The 18,986-nt window shown below is 32.2% G+C and overlaps 3 protein-coding genes and 1 long non-coding RNA gene across 6 annotated transcripts; 1 reads left to right on the top strand and 3 right to left on the bottom strand.

Moving 5' to 3' along the window:
* Nucleotides 1-5,006: 5,006 nt before the first annotated feature.
* Nucleotides 5,007-5,857, bottom strand: LOC149489925 (uncharacterized). Its single transcript, XR_016318369.1, has 2 exons — nt 5,509-5,857; nt 5,007-5,241 (listed from the first exon to the last, which is right to left on the bottom strand). It is a non-coding gene; the product is annotated as an uncharacterized LOC149489925 (long non-coding RNA).
* A 358-nt stretch (nt 5,858-6,215) lies between these two features.
* Nucleotides 6,216-9,083, top strand: LOC149489924 (uncharacterized). Its single transcript, XM_089714711.1, has 3 exons — nt 6,216-6,592; nt 7,291-7,477; nt 7,802-9,083. Exons 1-3 carry the CDS (start codon nt 6,243-6,245, stop codon nt 8,054-8,056), a joined length of 792 nt encoding a protein of 263 aa, XP_089570837.1. The 5' UTR covers nt 6,216-6,242; the 3' UTR covers nt 8,057-9,083.
* Nucleotides 9,084-9,859: 776 nt separating this feature from the next.
* Nucleotides 9,860-14,085, bottom strand: LOC149489923 (lysosomal acid phosphatase-like). Its single transcript, XM_089714710.1, has 6 exons — nt 13,611-14,085; nt 13,434-13,529; nt 13,111-13,350; nt 12,575-12,875; nt 12,100-12,311; nt 9,860-11,534 (listed from the first exon to the last, which is right to left on the bottom strand). Exons 1-6 carry the CDS (start codon nt 13,812-13,814, stop codon nt 11,391-11,393), a joined length of 1,197 nt encoding a protein of 398 aa, XP_089570836.1. The 5' UTR covers nt 13,815-14,085; the 3' UTR covers nt 9,860-11,390.
* Nucleotides 14,086-14,817: 732 nt separating this feature from the next.
* LOC149489922 (retinol dehydrogenase 13-like) lies at nt 14,818-17,363 on the bottom strand. 3 transcript variants are annotated; one of them, XR_016318368.1, is made up of 6 exons: nt 16,871-17,151; nt 16,228-16,590; nt 15,911-16,032; nt 15,419-15,636; nt 14,965-15,162; nt 14,818-14,928 (listed from the first exon to the last, which is right to left on the bottom strand). XR_016318368.1 is itself a non-coding variant. In XM_089714708.1 (6 exons), exons 2-6 carry the CDS (start codon nt 16,986-16,988, stop codon nt 15,021-15,023), a joined length of 963 nt encoding a protein of 320 aa, XP_089570834.1. In that variant the 5' UTR covers nt 16,989-17,026; nt 17,216-17,363; the 3' UTR covers nt 14,818-15,020. The 3 variants fall into 3 exon arrangements, 2 of the variants coding, with proteins under 2 accessions (XP_089570834.1, XP_089570833.1); XM_089714708.1 differs by adding an exon at nt 17,216-17,363 and having other exon boundaries at nt 14,818-15,162; nt 16,871-17,026; XM_089714707.1 differs by having other exon boundaries at nt 14,818-15,162.
* Nucleotides 17,364-18,986: the final 1,623 nt, after the last annotated feature.

The following is an 18,986-nucleotide window of genomic DNA, read 5'->3' as shown; positions in this document are numbered from 1 at the left end:
CCGGCCATAGAAGAAATCTCGTCGAGATACAAATTTTGTGTCTTTAAATATTTTGAACGGAACAGATCATTCAATTTTATATTGTTGCTTGAATAGTTTATAACTGGATTACTGGTATCATCCATGTTACCTGCAAAATAATATTAAACAAATCGTATCTACAATAATGTGCAATGCAATCAAGATGAAAAGTATCAAAATATCAAAGTCACACTTAATAATGCATTGAGATAATTCACGTAAACACTCTTGTTTTTCCTTGAAAACAACATCTCTTTCAAATTGTTTCTTTTTAAATTTATTAATCATAGTAAAAAGAATCTTTCATAAGACGCTTTTCAATGTTTTCGTCATTTTTTTCAATTAGAAATCACTAAAATCGCAGAAACCAAAATTTCACTTTAACACATTAACAACTCCAGGTCAACTCAGGTTTAATTACAGTTAAGTGTTGCCATATAAATTTTCGAAATAAAAAGCCAGTCTCATCTTTCGTTATGGCGTATTCAGAAAGAAAGCTGGAAACTTATAAGCGCTTCGCTGGTTCGTTGGTTTAAAGGAAGAAAGTTGAAGCAGACCAAGACAAATTTTATATGGCAGCGTCCAGCGCTGACCAGCGCGTGTTGAACTTGTCGGCGCCGTTCAGCGCTTATCGGTGCGTGTTCATATATTTTCCTGCGTGGGTTACCAACGCTGACAAGCACCGGTAAGCGCTTATAAGTTTCCAGCTTTCTTTCTTAATACGGCCTTAGCCAGACTCTAGTATATATTTATTGATTGATTTAATAAATGAAACGATACCAATTTAAATTTCGCGCTGTTTATGTATGATGTGCGCATGCCTTAATGCATGCGCAGGTTTTGATTGTTTTTTATTTAATAATAATAAAATAAATAATTTAACAATTTCAATGATGGACCTATACGGACCTAACGATAAATAATACGATTTTGATAATATTCGCCAATTTTGCTTTAGATGAGGAGCTAAAGTGTACTTTTTTATACCCAAAATTTTAAAATAAATATTTAAAAAAAAACTAAAGGGGACCAAACAAAGAAAATGTGGGACCTTAAAAGACCTAACGGAGACCTATCGATTAAGGTCATTTTCGACCCAAAATTCTATGGATGAGGTGCTAAACCCCGTTTTCCAATTACAGCACTAGAGCGCATTATGCGGCATAATGGTTAACGTTGAATGTTTCAACTACAGCAACGCTTCGCACAATCGAGCACTCAAAAGTACATGCGATTTAAAACAATATTATTATGCTTTGGTGGCATTGTTCGCGAATAATACGACCAAATTTAAAACTAAACTCCTAACAATATAATACATAATAAGATTTAACAAATAAAAACGATCAACGAAAACTTTTGTAACCGCCGGTACTCAAGACAGAGATAGCGACACGGACACGACACCAATGTTAACGTGTGACTGAGACACATAATTGCGTACCGAGAATTGCCGAATAAGCACGAAGTTATACGACGTAAACAAAAAGGGATGTCCACTATGCGTGTCTGAGGATGTTGATTAATCGATTTTTTTTCAAATCGATTGAAATTGAATAATAAAATATATTTATATTGCACGCCTCATAAGCGAAGCGTTGAGGTGGGTACTACTGTCACTTTTTAATTTTATAAGAGGTTTCAAATATTCTCAATCAGTCGTTATTGTAGTGATCATTTATAAATAATTTAATATTTAACTAAATCATGCAGTCCTATAAGTTATAACCATGAAAATAAAATGTTATTAGTTTTTTTTTTGTTATTAAAGGCTGAATCTCTTTTACTAACGACAACATTCATTAATTCTGTAAATCTATTTCGTTTAGTATCTCATATAAACAAAATCAATAAATTTCAAATCGATAAAAATCGATTGCGATATTAGATCGAATAAAGGGATGATTGTGTTTACATAGAGTCAATCCCTAGCCTAGATCTCCGCCCCGCGCACGCCGCCTCATGCCACCATTTCGTTCCTAAAAAACGTTCGTGCGCAGCCTTCTGCGCGAAGTTCAGGCCCGCCAAGTTACGTTGGCCGTAGTGTAATGCGCGTGAATTGATGCGTGCAATCGATTTATCGTTAGTAATATTATTAATTGTTGGAAAAAATTTTAAAGCTTTCGTTTCATTGTAGTTTTTTCGAAATAATTGTAGCGACGACAAGCCAATTTACGAGTTACCGAAATATTTCAAGTGTAGTACCTACTAAGAAAGTTCCCACCATAGGTTCACACGGTAACTCGTATATAAACAGTTTGTGCGTTATGCACAGTTAGTTACGGGCTTGTCGGGACGCGGGTTGGTCGCATAGGTCGAATATTAATTACATACGAATATATATATGTAGTTAACGAAATATAACCTTTGCGTAGTTATTTCATCTTTTATTACACCCGCACAAAACAAGCCCCTACATTGGTGACCCCGACGTGACGTGCTTAAAGCGGCATTAACGGCTCGCTTATGCAATATATCATCATCTTGGGTTACGGAATTACCAACTGTGTTGCTAGGACTTAGAACAGCAGTAAGAAGTGATACCGGCATAAGCGCAGCAGAAATTACGTACGGAACAACTTTATGATTACCAGGTGATTATTACGATAAAAAATCGAGGTTTGAATTAGATAGCAGTCTTGAGTATGTAAGTAAATTACGAGACTCTATTAGGAAATATCAGTCAGTAGCTATTAGGCAGAATGTAAGACGGAACATATTTATTTACCCCGATTTAGAAAAGTGCGATTATGTTTTTGTAAGAAACGACGCAGTACGTAAGCCTTTATAACCAACATACGACGGTCCTTATCGTGTGTTGAGTCGAGAGGAAAAGGTATTTTACATTCAAATGACTGGCAGGAAAGTTAGAATATCTGTAGACCGTCTAAAACCTGCATATTATTTGAATGATGATAGTGATACGATATCTGGGGCAGATACTAAGGTTCCGTTACAAATTCCAAGTAGCGAATTGCCTAATACACATACCACGCGTAGTGGAAGAGCTATACGATTACCAGTACGATTTAGGTAATAGTATTGTATTTGTAATTGTTTCAACTATATTTATTAGAATTACGATGATTATAAGTATTCATAAGACTTCATAGAAATGTATGGTATTTCAAATTTATGTTTGTGTTGAGTTTTGATTGAAATGTTTACTACTTAGAAATTTAAGTACTTTTGATTTATGGCTTATGAGTGTATAGTAATAGCCTTTGTAATATTAAACGATACAAGTGTAAAGAACGTATTGAGATTTGAAATGTTAATGTTACTAAGTGTTAGATGACGTGTAACAATTATCGCACGCCACTTAGAAGAACCAATTCAACCAACCAAGTTTTTGTAAAAACATAAATAGTTTAACGAAATTAGGTGTTAACTTTTAACCACTTGTATACGTTATGATTGATTTATATTGTGAACATTTTTTATACTTTATATTGTAAACATTTTGTAACCTTATATAGCGACACTTTATATATACCCCTTTGTTTATTGTTTAATTTTATTGTAAGATTTTTTTACTTGTTTACCCTTTTTATTTTAAGGGGGGAATGATGTAGCGACGACAAGCCAATTTACGAGTTACCGAAATATTTCAAGTGTAGTACCTACTAAGAAAGTTCCCACCATAGGTTCACACGGTAACTCGTATATAAACAGTTTGTGCGTTATGCACAGTTAGTTACGGGCTTGTCGGGACGCGGGTTGGTCGCATAGGTCGAATATTAATTACATACGAATATATATATGTAGTTAACGAAATATAACCTTTGCGTAGTTATTTCATCTTTTATTACACCCGCACAAAACAAGCCCCTACATAATCAAAGTTAATTCAAATTGTGTTAAAAAAATAAATATAAGTATGGATGAAGGTACAAACATTGAAAAAAATGTTAATGAAATAATCAAAATCCAAATAACTTAAAATAACCGTAAATAGTTTTCAACCAATTATTATGTATACCAACAATTAATAATTACTAACGATAAATCGATTGCACGAATCAACTCACGCGCATTACTTTTAAGAGTGCTCGATTGTGCGAAGCGTTGCTGTAGTTGGAACTTGGAACATTCAACGTTAAGCATTATGCCGCATAATGCGCTCTAGTGCTGTAATTGGAAAACGGGGTAAGTTTGCATTGGTACTTAATTGTACTTTCTCTGTGGTTCATTGATAAACGATGGATAAACCAGGATAAACACTCTGTGGCTCGGAGCAATTAACAAGCCTGGAGAAGTAACAATTAATTGAACGTTTCTTATATAGTGGCTCTCTTTTATTCAATACCCTAATTAATGCGATAGAAAGAGACAACACACTGTTATCTGCTTGGCATTCAAATCCACATGTAGCCACTTTTTGTTCTAAAAAGGTAGTGCTTGCCTTTACTTTATCGAATACTAAAATATCGATAAATAAAAAAATTAAGTTATAAAATTGCTTGAAGATATTTAAGATTCGTTTAATTTTGAATTATGGATAGGTAATTTCAAATTTTAAGATTCGTTTAATTTGGAATTATTCATTTACGATGCGTATTGACTGCCTTGCATTGTATGGGAGTGGCATTTATAAAAAAATATTATTAGGTAGTTATTTCGGTTTAGGTTGTTTTTATGGTTTCGTAAAAAGGTACGTATTTTTTCCTGTTTTCATAGATTCATTCATAGAATTATACGGAACCCTTCGTGCGCGAATCTGACTTCCACCTAGTTGATCTTTTTACAAATCAATAGTCGTATCCTACTAATATTATAAAAGCAAATATATATAAGAATGGAGATATTTTGATACTCTTTCACGTAAAAACTACTGAATGAGTTTTTATGGAACTTTACAATTATATAGTTTAAACATCAGAATAACATATAAGCTACAATTTACCACAGGAAAATAACTCATTCCCACAGGAAAAAATTGGTACAAGTTTAAAATAAATTGCTTCAAATAAAACAAATAAACATTTATTTTTTTAACAACATTTTATTTCGATACTTAATTACCAAATTACAATATTTATTATTTAAAATAGATGCCACCTTAAACTTGTGGCACAGCATCTCTGCAAAGCACTTTACTTTTCTTCCCGTCTGATTCGAAATGATTTGAACAAGGCCGAGAATGTTTTGAAGGCTTCCAATTTTTCCTGTGCTATAGCTTTAACTCAAACATCTTTTAATTGTTCTCAAGCCAGAAACCTGCAAATAACAATAAAATCCATACTTAAATACCTTTTTTTTCTCCTAACCTAAAGCAGTCATTATCAATGAAGTACTTCGTTCCTACTCAAGTATCGATAATTGCACAACACTATGGAAGTTATATTTTGCATTTTTTCTAAAAACTAAGCTGATTATGATTTCATTTCAATGATTACGGTTAGATAAAACATAGATGATTAAGAAAATAAGGTAAATTAACTTATTTATCATACAATTAACAAAAAAATTGATCAAAACACTAACCTGTGAAATGACAAATTTCTATCTTCGTCCGATTTCACATTACTACGGCTTTTACAGCCGTAAGCAACACAAGCCATGTTATCTTTAGTCAATTGTCTTTTCATAAAATAACAAATTAAACTAAAACACTCGTTTTTCACTTCAAAAATAATAATTAAAATCACCATGCGTCCGTGACCAGACTGGTCACTGAAACAAATTGACATGGGCACATGTCATTTCAAACTGTCGAACTGACATATATCTGTCCTCTTTTTTCGCATGACATTTTGCCATAAGCCAAAAAGGCCAAACTAGTGCTATATTGTTCAATTAATTGTTACTTCTCCAGGCTTGATAATTGCTCCGAGCTCTGTGAAATTGTGGATAAACGTCAACAGTCAACACCCTGCAGGCTGCAACACCCTTTTTGCAGCTTTTTGCTAAATAATAATAATCTACTACATCTCTTATCAGTTTGATAATATCAATTTATTTGTTCTGTGATTTTACCCTACTTTTTGAACATTTTTAGTAATGAGGTTAAAGCCTGGTTAAAGATACAAACTGTGGATACAAAAGAACTACTAAGACAAGTTTTAACACAAGTAAATACATATTGTTGTTTTTACCTAGATATATTCTTTTTTGTTTTATGTATTATTGTACTTCATGCAAAATACTATAAATTTATTGCGAATTCTTTCCCCAGTTGTAGATTCTGATTTGAAACTTTCTATTTTCTTAGAACCAACATGAATCAATATGAAACTGAACGACGCCTTTGCTGGTGCTATGGGCTCCTGTCTGCTTTACTTGCCGTATCAGTTATATGCACTGCTATCCCATACAACCATTGGAGAGGCACTTTAGATGTATGTCCAGGCAGCTGGCTTGAAAATACAAATTGTGGGTGCATATTTTACGGTGTAAGCACCTTTCAATATTTTACAGGAGGACATAATTCATACTGTCTGTATGCAATATTTGCCCCATTGCCAATTTTAGTGTATGCCTTAGTTATGGCCCTGTTTCATATGTATAGAGTATGTATCAACAACATTGGACAGTATGAGGGAGAAAAATCAACAGCAATGGAAGAAATGTAAGTAAATTATCTTTACCTTAATATACTTTACGATTTTAATACAAATGAAATACATTACAATTACAAACAATTTTATATGACAAAAAGAAAATGCAAACCAAATCCTTATCCTTATTGTCCAAAATATATAGTTTTGTATTATTATAAAAAATTTCATGACAAACATAATTTAATATTAGCTTCACAGAAATCATTGAATAAAGTAAATACATATAAATATAAATAAATATTAAAGTACATTATTACACAAATCGACCTAGTCCCACAGTAAGTTCAATTAAGGCTTGTGTTGTGAGTACTAGGTGACGATAAATATAATATTTTATAAATACATATATAGATATAACACCCAGATCCAAGAACAAATAATTGAGTTCATCACACAAATATTTTCCTTGACTGGGGATCGAACCCGGGACCGTCGGCTCAGCTGTAGGCAGTTACTTTACCACTGCGCCAACCGCGTCGCCAAGTGCCAAAGTGCCTAAGAATTATCTCTGTTTATCTTAATATATATAAATCACAATGTTGGTCCTCAATGGACTCCTAAACCACTTAACAGATTATAATAAAATTCGCATACCATGTGCAGTTCGATCCAACTTGAGAGATAGGATAGTTTTAACATGTAGGTACCACGGGCGAAGCCGGGGCGGACCGCTAGTATAATAATAAAAATTATATTTTATTTACAGAGAAGGTGAAACTATAGTAGTGACAACAAGAGCGAGGGCATCTCAACACAATGATGCTGTGATCTATTGCTGGTTCCCATCAACTGTTATAGCAGTGGTGTTTGCTATTTACAACATTATCCATGCATCTATAATGACAGATGGTTTCTTGAAAACTTGTCAGCAATATCGGGGATATCTTGTTCGGGTAAATATTTAAGATATTTTTTATTTATTTTTATTATTTTATTTTAAATTAAAAGTATTATGCCCTTTCAAACAAAATGTAAATGCACAAATATCTAAACTTTATTAGTTAAAGAATATTTATGGTAAAAATTTCTATTTGGAATCCTATCCTTCAGATTTATGAGAATAATAAAACAAAATTTATCATATTTTTCATATATCAAATAAATTTCCGACCACCACTTTTATCAGTCATTAATTTATTAACTGTCGGTATTTAACTAATCATTCTCTCAACTCAATTCTATATGGGAAAGTATAATGAACAATACTCGTCTTACAGCAACTACGCGCTTCAGGAGACCACGCAACAGCCATACACTTTAGATTAGCTTGTCAAGCTATATTTGACTTCATGGATTACATACAAAAGGATGAGCTAAACAGCAGACATGGCGACTACATTAACACTGGTCTCTCCTTGCAATTAGCTCTTATAAGCTCCTGGTTGGCAGTTGTGCTATGGATAGCTGTCGCAGTTTGTGCTGCTATTAGAGCACATAAAGAACGCCATGTACTAACATGTTGTGGAAACTAAGGTTCCAAAGTTACCTTATAAATTTTTGGAGAGATTTACCAATTTTACAATTTTTATATATTTCATAATTATATTTTTTAATGTATATTAATTTGTATACTAATTATAAGCATGTAGTTTATTGACTACGGTTTCAATAAAGAGGTTTTATTATAACTTTATAGATTTAAATTATATGATTAAATATTGTTTACATCTACATATTAGGATGTTAATCTGCAACTGTTTGAAATAGCAAATTTTTGGAAAGTGCCTTCAGATGAATAATTGATGAATATTGATAAAAAATTTAAGAATTTTATTGAAATTTGTTCACAAAAATGTAAGGATATTCTTAATTAATTAATATTTTTTGCCACAAAAGCTGCATTTATTTTATCAAATATTGCATAATATGTAGGATTAAGGATTTTAGTATACCTATGGTAAACCCTTATATTGTAAGAAAAAGGACCACCTTTATATTAAGCCATAATTTATTGTTCTCTTTTACATTTTATAAGGTATTCTAAGTAGAGAATATGTTTTCTTTAAAAATTTTACATTTCTATTTTTGTCATGCTTGTGTTTTTATGTATTTTGGACAAAAAATAATACATTATAAAAAATGGACCCATTTCAGTATGTAGTTTGATAAGAGTAATTTATTATATATCTTTTTTAAAGTGAAACTTTTATTACATCGTCTCAAACTTTTTGGTCTGTGTAGCGCATGTCGCGTGTATCGCGGCGTAGGTATACCTACTCGGCAGCCGACCGTCACGCGACATGCGCTACACAAAGCAGTGTTCGGAACCATTCGAACAGTTTCACTTTTACCGTGGTTTCATAAAACCACACAACACATTTTTTTTATATGTTATTCCATTTTAATATCTTCAATGTTTACCTACATTAAATTAAGTGAATATAATTTAAGAAATAGCTTTAAATAATGTGCCGTCCCATTTTTGTGTGTCAATTTACTTGTGTAGGTACCTAATTTTTAATTAATTTATGATGACCTAAATATAAACATTTTTTTTAACTAGGAGTTTTATTTTATCTACCTGTTATCATTCGGAAATTATAACCAAATACAAATAAAAACAGTATGTAAATCGATTATCCTTACGAGTTGCATTTATGCGGTTTCACAAAGGTTTCACCCGCGTAGATGAGTTATTCCCACGTTATTCCTTTCGATCAGTGTCAGTCCTGTCAGAACTCAGAATCGGTCCAGCTGTTCCAGAGATTAGCCCTAAAAAATTTCAATGCACTTCGTAAAAAGCGGTCACATTAATATTAAGTACCTACCTACCCTTAAAGAGTAAACTTCTTATATACCTATTTCTTTTCCTACCACATTGCCTCGCAGATTGCACAGGCAGATTGCTGTGCAGCAATAAGTGCACCTTTTGTGCAAATATTTACATCTAATTAATTTGTATGAAGTTTACACGTAAATTATCTTATATATAAAAATGAATCGCAAAATGTGTTGGTAAGCGCATAACTCGAGAACGGCTGAACCGATTTCGATAATTCTTTTTTTATTATATTCCTTGAAGTACGAGGATGGTTTTTATGTAGAGAAAACGTAAATATGTACCACGGGCGAAGCCGGGGCGGACCGCTAGTTCTAAATAAAAATCTTTAATATAAAATCTTATACCTAAGATTATGTTCTATGCTGGCATACATTGACAGACTGTGTGGCGTGTGTCTGTGTTTGTGTACTTCTCCAGGAATCGAACCCTCTGCGCACACGCACCAACAATTTACTAAGTAGGTACCTAGGTAATTAAATGAAACGCTTTCTCATTGATTTCACAAACATTTTATTCGTAACCACATATAAACAATACATTGACATAAAATCTTTTAACTACATACATAACAACATAAAACCAATCGTTGCCCAAAAGAATTCATAACGACATTTTGAGATAGGTTGGTAGAAGCAGATAGGTAACTACCTACTATATAAAAAATTATAATTTTAAAAGTATTGTAAGTTGAAACTTCTCGAACTTTAATTTTCTCTAGCCATTACGATCCATAAACATGATAAAAATGTGAAGGTACAAAAGCCAAAGGATAGATATAATATAATAGATGTTTAGTAAACGCTTACGAACAAGCGCGATATATTTTACGCAACATCAACTAACATAGCCAAAATAGGTACAACATTCAGTTCTTAGCACATTTGATTTTTAGTAAGTAGTTTGTGCTTTTAAGTAGTAATAAGAAGGTGAATCTTAACCTAAATATCATGTTTTAAACAACATTAATATTATAAAAAAATTGAAGAAATTGAATAATTATAGAAGAAAATCAGTCCATTTAGATATTTCCTATTGAAATATAATAAAACATTTTGGGCAACATTATCCGCTTAATATATATTTATCTATACACAACATTTATAAGTCTTATTTAATATTTAAATAGAAAAAAGTGAAGAAGGTGATAAAAATAGTTGTTATTAACTTTATTGTATATTGCTTTAAGAAAATATGTGCACATGGAATGTATAATGTATATGTATATAGTATTTTTTTTGGCATTAAACATGTTTATGATACTTATTCTTGGGTAATTCACTATTACTATAGATCTATTTTGTCTATAGAAGTTGAGTACTTCAATTACATAGGTTTTGTCCATGTTTTGTCTAATATTATATAAATTCTTGATACTGTTACCTTCTAAATTAAGGAAATACCACAAAACAAGAATAAGTATCTCATTATTTAGAATAATTTCAATTCATAGTTCCTTATTACACAAATTACAATAAAAATGTCCTTAAATGTGAAATTTTAAAATTTAGCATACATAGACATTATTTTCAATTAAAAACCCTACTCAAAAAGGTGATTAGAAAGGCATTGATAAAAAATCGTTAGTAGACTACAACAAACAACAACTTATCCAAATAGAATTCATAATTTTGTATCTGTGTATAAGTGCCTTACCACTGGTATTACCTCCCTTAAATTAAAATTATATTGCATGATGTAAAATTGAAAATCTGGTAACTCTATGGTATTTACTCATCTTTTACATAATAATATGACTGACAAATTATGATTCTTCTTATAAATATTTATTAATCTCAGAATAAAATTTTGAATTTGAGTATTTTATTAATTTCTAATATATTAATTTCGAGTATTATGGCACATGCATGCAAACATTTGAAATTCTCAAGTATTTTGGCATGAATAATTTTTTGATTTACTACATAATTCATCACAGGTTACTATAATATTTATCATTAGACACTGATATAAGAACACACATAAAACTAGTTGGCTCTGATAAAATAAAAATAAGTATCTATGGCCTAATTTTGACACTCTGCTTCCCAATCGGATGGTATTAGTGTCCCAAGATGTTCAATAAACCTATCATAGGTGCAGGGCTCATTGCAAAATGGTATTTTCAGTTCCATGGGCACCTCAACTTTCGTATTGTTCCGGTAGAATAGCTGAAAATTAAGAATTTATAAACAATAACTGAGAAAGAAAACTTGTTAAATTTTGTGTTAATTTGATTTACTTAGCTGATTTGCATTGTACCATGTAAATGGAAATATACTTTAAACTCCCACAAATTAAACATTTATACTATAGTCAAAAATGCATAAATAAGCCATCCACATTTAAGAGAAACTTATTGGTCAAAACCATTAAATAGAAGAAGACACTGGACAGAACTACAATATAACTAACATATAAATTTTTAAAGAATAAAAAAAAATACGACATCGAAAGCCGCGGGTCTCGCCATACGAGCGAATTTTGTCTTTATTTAAAAAAAATAAAAATGTTGTGTGGTTTTATGAAACCACAGTAAAAGTGAAACTGTTCGAACGGTTCCGAACACTGCTTTGTGTAGCGCATGTCGCGTGACGGTCGGCTGCCGAGTAGGTATACCTACTCGGCAGCCGCGATACACGCGACATGCGCTACACAGACCAAAAAGTTTGAGACGATGTAATAAAAGTTTCACTTTAAAAATGCTATACAACTAAAAATATCAATTAGAACTACCTTAATAAAAAATGTATCCTGTTCCACTTCCTCATGTAGCTCTACTACAATACTGGATCCATACTCTGGTTCCATCAGTTCCGTGAATCCTAAAGACCTCATGAGCGACACCATATTCACATCATGTGCCGAGTACACATATAATGCTCTGTCCATGTTTATATGAGTAACTGCTTCTTGCAAATGTGACCTTATTTTTCCGAGCAGTGGTCCTGAAACACATGCAAGAAAATGTATCAATCGATTTTATTAAAATTTATGTCATGTTTAGTTATAGATCAAAGCTTTTTTAATATGTCATAATTTATCTATTTTTTTTTAATTTTCGGAACTTGAATGCAACAGATCTATCAAATTTTTTCTACTGTTTCTGTTATAAAGACAATCAAAATAGTAAAAAAAAAACCTTTTTTTTGTTTTTAAACCATAACATAATTCCTGAAACTTATCATGCTTTGTAAATCCTTATTCTTACCAGTGTGTAGTCTTTGCAATGAATCATTATAAGACAATAAAGCCAAACTCAACATAAACGGTTGTCTCATTTTTATGGGAAAAACATTTTTCGTCCATTCTGGTAGTTTCAACCCTGCTTCTTGTTGAGTGTTTAGGGTACTGTATAAGAAATCCACATTGAGAACACTTCGCATAGTTTGATTTGTATGTTTACTTAGATAATCAAATAATTCAGTGTATTTAGTATCAGAATTCTTTTCATCCAATAATTCTTCATACATCCTCTTCCATGCTTTACAAGGTTTTGTTGCTGCTACTATCTGGAAATATTATTTTATGTTTATTTTCTTATGTATACATAGATATTACATGATTATAATCACAGAATAACAAAATGTAATAAAAAATAACTTTTCTTTTTTTTATTTCTTATTTCAATAGCAAAAAAAATATACATCTTGGATATATAATATAGATATAATATATCACTGTAATAAAAATTACCATTTATCCAAAAAATTACCATGTAGCAACTTATTCCAAAATGCTACTTACATTGTCAATTTCTCTTGGTAAGGAGTGAACAGGGATGGGCTGCCACATTATTTCAGGGTGCCACATTTGCCTGTCTGTAGGAGGGTACAAGCCGGCCAGAAATGTGTATGCACTCATCATACATCTAGAAGCATCACTGCTGCGCACATATATATCCTTCTCATTGTACTCTTCTGGTATAAAAGTGGCATAATAACTGCGGTATTTCCTTCCCAATTCATACAGTTGTAATTTGCCCACCTGTTTTAAGATTAATATTTATGGTTGAGTTATAATACTTTCAGTAGGATAGTGAAAACATATTAAAGATCTATTCTACTTGCATTTGTTAAGCTACCCAGTCCATCTGGCCATTGATAGTTTTTAAATGGGTCACTCTTGTAAGTTGATACTGGTGCTCTAGCTCCATGACGGAATAACTGAAATATAAAAATTTACAAACTCAATCTATAACCATTGTAGAATTTATTAATGATATTTGAAACAAGATTTATGCTTACAATAATAACAAGACGCAAAGTTTTCGATTCGTAAGGTAAAGTTTCACTCAAAACACAGTATCCTAATAAACAACTCAGAACTGCAAGACCAAGGACAACAACTGCAGTAGTTGTCGACCTTCTAGGAATTGATTTGCAAGTTGATTGTTTAAACTTGGGTGTTGATGACCTTCTCCATGTATTCTCGTCATTATCGTACTCCATGATTGAGAATGCAGTCCACGGTAACAAAGTAATCACTAGAAATATTGTTTTGTAATCTTGATGAACATTGTTAATGTCAACTTTAGCTTTACAATGGAAATAATCAAACGTTTTTAGAATTCACAGGACAAATAATCTCAAATATTTAAACAATTAATCAAATTAGTTAATGATTATGTTCACACTACAGTTTATAATATAATTTATAAAAAATAAATAATCTCGATGAGAGGACGAATATTTTTTTTTAAATCATGACACTGACAAGTGACAAGTGTCAAAGTGACACAAATGAAACGATCACTGATCACAGACAATAATATCTATGGACGTCGGAAAACAGAATAAATATTCCTAATTCCTATTAGAGACAGATTACAGAATGGGTACAAATAGTACGGCAAATTAATCAAATTTAAATAGCATTTATTGTGATTTATGCCGATATTCATTATTTGTAAGAATACGCAAATTACAGGTGTAGGACAACACAAGCAAAAGATTTTTTCATAGCATTTTACTCTAAGGCATTTTTTGTTATTAGAATCATTGAGGTATTATTACTAGAGAGGGCACCACGAACAAAATCTGTGCGACAAGCGCGGCAGCGCGGGGCGGCTAGTGAGTCATACACTTTGTAGATATTCTGCCTCTTATTACTTATAAATTAAAACCAATCAATGTAACAAATAAATATTGTTTATCTTACTAAAAAAATATGAATAAACTTATCAATTAAAACCAATCAATGTAACAAAAAAAAAAAACGAGCTTGAGACGATTGACTCTAACTCCTGTTAAAAAAAGTGTAGTAGCGATGTCCTCTCTAGTACGTAGTACATGTAACTCAATGATTAGAATGTCCAATTTTGTGTAACAAACGCAATCAAAGAATGCTGCTAACTAGCAGTAGGTTTTCCAGTGGAACTCCACTGGAAAACCTACTGCTGGAGAAAGTAATATAGGTCTTAATATGAAATAAGTTAGAAAATAATAGAAGACATAAAATATAAAATGTGTATATTTCAGATATAGCATAATACAATCAAATTTATTAATAAAAATTACTTGTGTGTCACTTATTTCTAAATATAAATTGTTCTTAATGTAAAAATAACAACAATATTGTGTTAATTAACCCGCATTTATAAATGCATTTTAGCAAAACAGTAAAATATAAAAATAATTTTAATAAAAAAACTATGATTACACACTCTTTACTCCAGGATCACTAGCTGTAAAGGGATTGTAGTCTCCCAACTTTACTAGTTCCACTGATTTTTCCCATAATTTTTTTCCGTATTCATCATTCAATGCTTTTCTATCTGGATTAGTAACTGCACAGTCACTGAAAAATGAAAACAGTGTTTATTATTATCTGTACATATCATAAAACAGTGATTAGTAACCACTTACCAGACCATTTCTGTACATTAAGGTGCATTAACTATGTTTAAAAAAAATATTGCATTGCAATATGGATGTTTATGAGCATGCAGTTATAGACAGAACACTAGTTTTAAAAGTTGCAAGCACTAAGTTATTCCAAGTGTTTTATCCAGGGATATATAAGAATTATTATTGTGTATCTTAAAATATCTTACCTATAATAAAGACCAGTTTCATTAGCACACTTTTCATCTACTGCACAGTATATGGTAGTTTGCGCCCCAAGTTCTGGTGACTTCATGAAGGGACCCACCAGGAATCCTATAATTTGTCTTGACCCTTTGAAAAGAGTTTCATTTAAATGTCTTCCGAGCTCAGTTCTAATAACACCGGGATGTAAGCTGTAAGTGTTGACGCCATCAATGTTGTGTTCCTAGAGCAGAAAAAATATTTGTTATACATATTTGCTTTTTTATTTCGTCACCTAGGAACATATCGCCAATAGGCAATAACCCCATACAAATTACCATTCCATATTCACGGTTTCTCTATTTGCGGCACATTTACGGAACCTATTACCCGCGAATAAAGAGCTTTTACTGTATAGGTACTAATAACCTTTTGTTTCTTATGACTTGCGTTATGCACACTTGACTTGTGTTATACACAACTCGATTAGTTGTTTCTCATGAAAAATAAATCTTTACCTTTAATTTCTTAGCCAATTCCCTAGAAAATAACACATTAGCAAGTTTACTTTGTGAATATGCTTCAGCGGCATTGTACCTTCTATTCTTGTAATTAAGATCATCAAAATTCATGTCATATCCTGCAAAAGAAATGTTTAATTTTATTGAAAAAAAAAAAACATTAAAGTATTGATTAAAAATTAAAACATTTATGAATTCACATTTGATTCAAAGACAAAATAGACACATGATATACATGAGTTTAAATATTATTTTGTATTATTTACATCTTTCAGTGTAAAAAAAAGTATATAAAATGTATGTTGTAAACATACTTGTGTGTGCTCTTGATGATACAGTTACTATCCTAGCTGGTTTACTATTAATAATTCTTGGTAACAGCAGCATAGTAAGGAGAAAGTGTGCTAAATGATTTGTGCCTATTTGCATTTCAAATCCATCCTCTGTTTCCTCTTTAGGGCACATCATTACACCGGCATTATTTACCAAGATATTAATTTGCGGCTCACTGTCAAGTATCTTTTGTGAAAATTCTCTTATAGATTGCATGGAAGAGAGATCACACTTCTGTACTTCAATATTACCAGTCTCCGACAAATTATTACATGCTTCTATTATATCCTTTTTGGCTACTTCAGCTTTTTCTATGTTCCTACAAGCCATTATCACTCGGGCACCTAAAATTATGAATGTGCTACTTATTTTTAAACAATAACCGCTTGGGGCTCAATGGGTTAACAGTTGTAAAATGTAAGAAAGATAATTCAATAGTACTATGGATATAATTTATTAAATGTGTATTATTATGATTATTTTTCACTATTATTTTATAACTATCAATCAATTTAAGAAACACGAATAGCTCATCCCGGCTCCACCCGCAAAGACTTATTCGTGTTTTTTAACTTTTTATGAGTTAATGATGCTCGTGTTGTAATATAATATGTTTAATAATACCTCTTTTGTAAAAATCTAGGACAGTTTCTTTTCCAATCCCAGTGTTACACCCAGTTATTATAGCGGTTTTTCCAATTAACTTAACGGTACTATAACATCGCCCACTAAATAAAGGCATTTTCCTTATTTTATATTTTTGATCTTTGAAAAGATGTTCTGAAAAATTATATTTATTATACAATTATTGCTTGAATGTTTACAAATATTTATTTGAAAACACAGTACACGCTTTCAAAATATAAACACAAACAACTGTGCAAACAACCAAAAATTGGTGAATCGTCCGGTAACGTCAGACGTCACAACTCACAGACCACTGTTGACAGATTTGAGAATTGAGATTACCTGTTGAATGGTGTCGTTCCAAACTTCCAATTTCTAAAAGGTAACCACAGGATCTTTCACAGGGATCTTTGATTTAAGCACAGGATAGCCGATAGAATATTTTTGAAGTGTGACAGATCCAAACCCTAGCGTGTCTTGTAACCACAAACTAGTTGGTGTAGAAATATTCAATGAGTAACGGTAAACTGTGAATGTAGTCTCCCACAAACTGACCTAAATTATTACTTACATAACTACATAAGTAATTTATGAAGATAATTAATAATCTAGTCACTAGACTCTAGTATCTGTCTCATATTATGAGTACCTTAATCCTTTTGACGAGATAATAATAAATTTTGTCTGTAGGTTTGTGGTACCTAGGTTTCCTACCAAAGGAAGTGACTACGGCTCCCCCACTCATCGCATGAAACACCACATGCCGGTGCATACGGAATGGCCATATCGCTTACTACTATGTATTAGGTTTTTCATGGCAATCTTCTGTGTGGGTATGGTACCTTACCCCATGCGCGCGGGCCTAATTTCTGCCAAAGAGTGTTCTACTCCGACAATGGACATCAAAAGAAAGGGTCTCCCGCGTCTCCGAATGCTTTTAAATTTAATATATTATAAATAGTCCTTCTGACTATACAGGGTGTACCAAAAAGTAGTGATGAACGGAAGCTGAGAGGTAGAGGACCTAGAGGGCTATCCGAATAACCCCCATGTATGTTATGCGATTTTTCGTATTTTCGGAGTTATGACGTTTTTTTCAATTTTTCACCTATCGCCGAGTACGATGATATTTTCACTCATGCTGACGTCAATGATTGCGGAAGATGCTTGATTTTTTTTGTCTGCTAAGCTGAAAGATAGGCCAATTCAGTATGGTAACATTTACTATCGTTAGATCTTTGAATGGAATAAAAAAAAGAATTAAATGGCAAGAAAGATAAAATTACCCAGTATGTTCACCACTTCAAGGGCCCGTAAAAAAATAAAATCACATAAAAAAAGTTTTCCTTTTGACTTTTAAAAACTTGCTCTATCTATCAGATAGCTACCCTGAAAATTTCATTTTATTATTCAGAAGGCTTCAATCGAAAAATTTAAATCTAAATGTGGTAAGTGCAAAAATTGAATTAACATGATGATCATTAAAACCAATAAATAGGTGTTTAATTACCAGAAATTTTTAAAATAACCCCGCCGTTGCTCAATGCAAGTGCGACATCACCGTAAAAAGTTGTCTTTTAAATGTCTGAATGCTCTTTTATCATTTTTAATGGTTTCGTCTGCTACTATGAATTTCCGGGTTATTTCGTCCAAATTGTGGCAGTCTCTCGTCTTTGTAGTATTCCCAAGGAAAAAAATCAATAGGGTTTATGTCCGGGGACCGTGCAGGCCAGGCTAAAGGGCAAAGATACCCTGAAAGATGGATTGGTCGTTGCAGCCTGCGCATGCGCCGGTGACGCCTGCCTTAAAGCCTGGCCTCTACGGTCCCTCGACCTAAACCCCATTGATTTGTTTCAATGGGAATACTAAAAAGACCTCGGCTACTTGAGAGAATGCCACAATTTGGACGAAATAACCCGGAAATTCATAGTAGCAGAAGAAACCATTAAAAATGATAAAAGGGCATTCAGACATTTAAAAGATAACTTTTTACGGTGATGTCGCACTTGCATTGAGCAACAGCGGGGTTATTTTAAAAATTTCTGGTAATTAAACACCTATTTATTGGTTTTAATGATCATCATGTTAATTCAATTTTTGCACTTACCACATT

The sequence above is a fragment of the Colias philodice genome, chromosome 3, assembly GCF_061535455.1.
Source record: "Colias philodice isolate Cphi_HAF_F1 chromosome 3, ilColPhil1 Martin Lab GWU primary, whole genome shotgun sequence".
NCBI classification, from domain to species: domain Eukaryota; kingdom Metazoa; phylum Arthropoda; class Insecta; order Lepidoptera; family Pieridae; genus Colias; species Colias philodice.
Note: the sequence above shows the minus strand (reverse complement) of the source record. Positions and strands in the feature narration are given on the sequence as shown.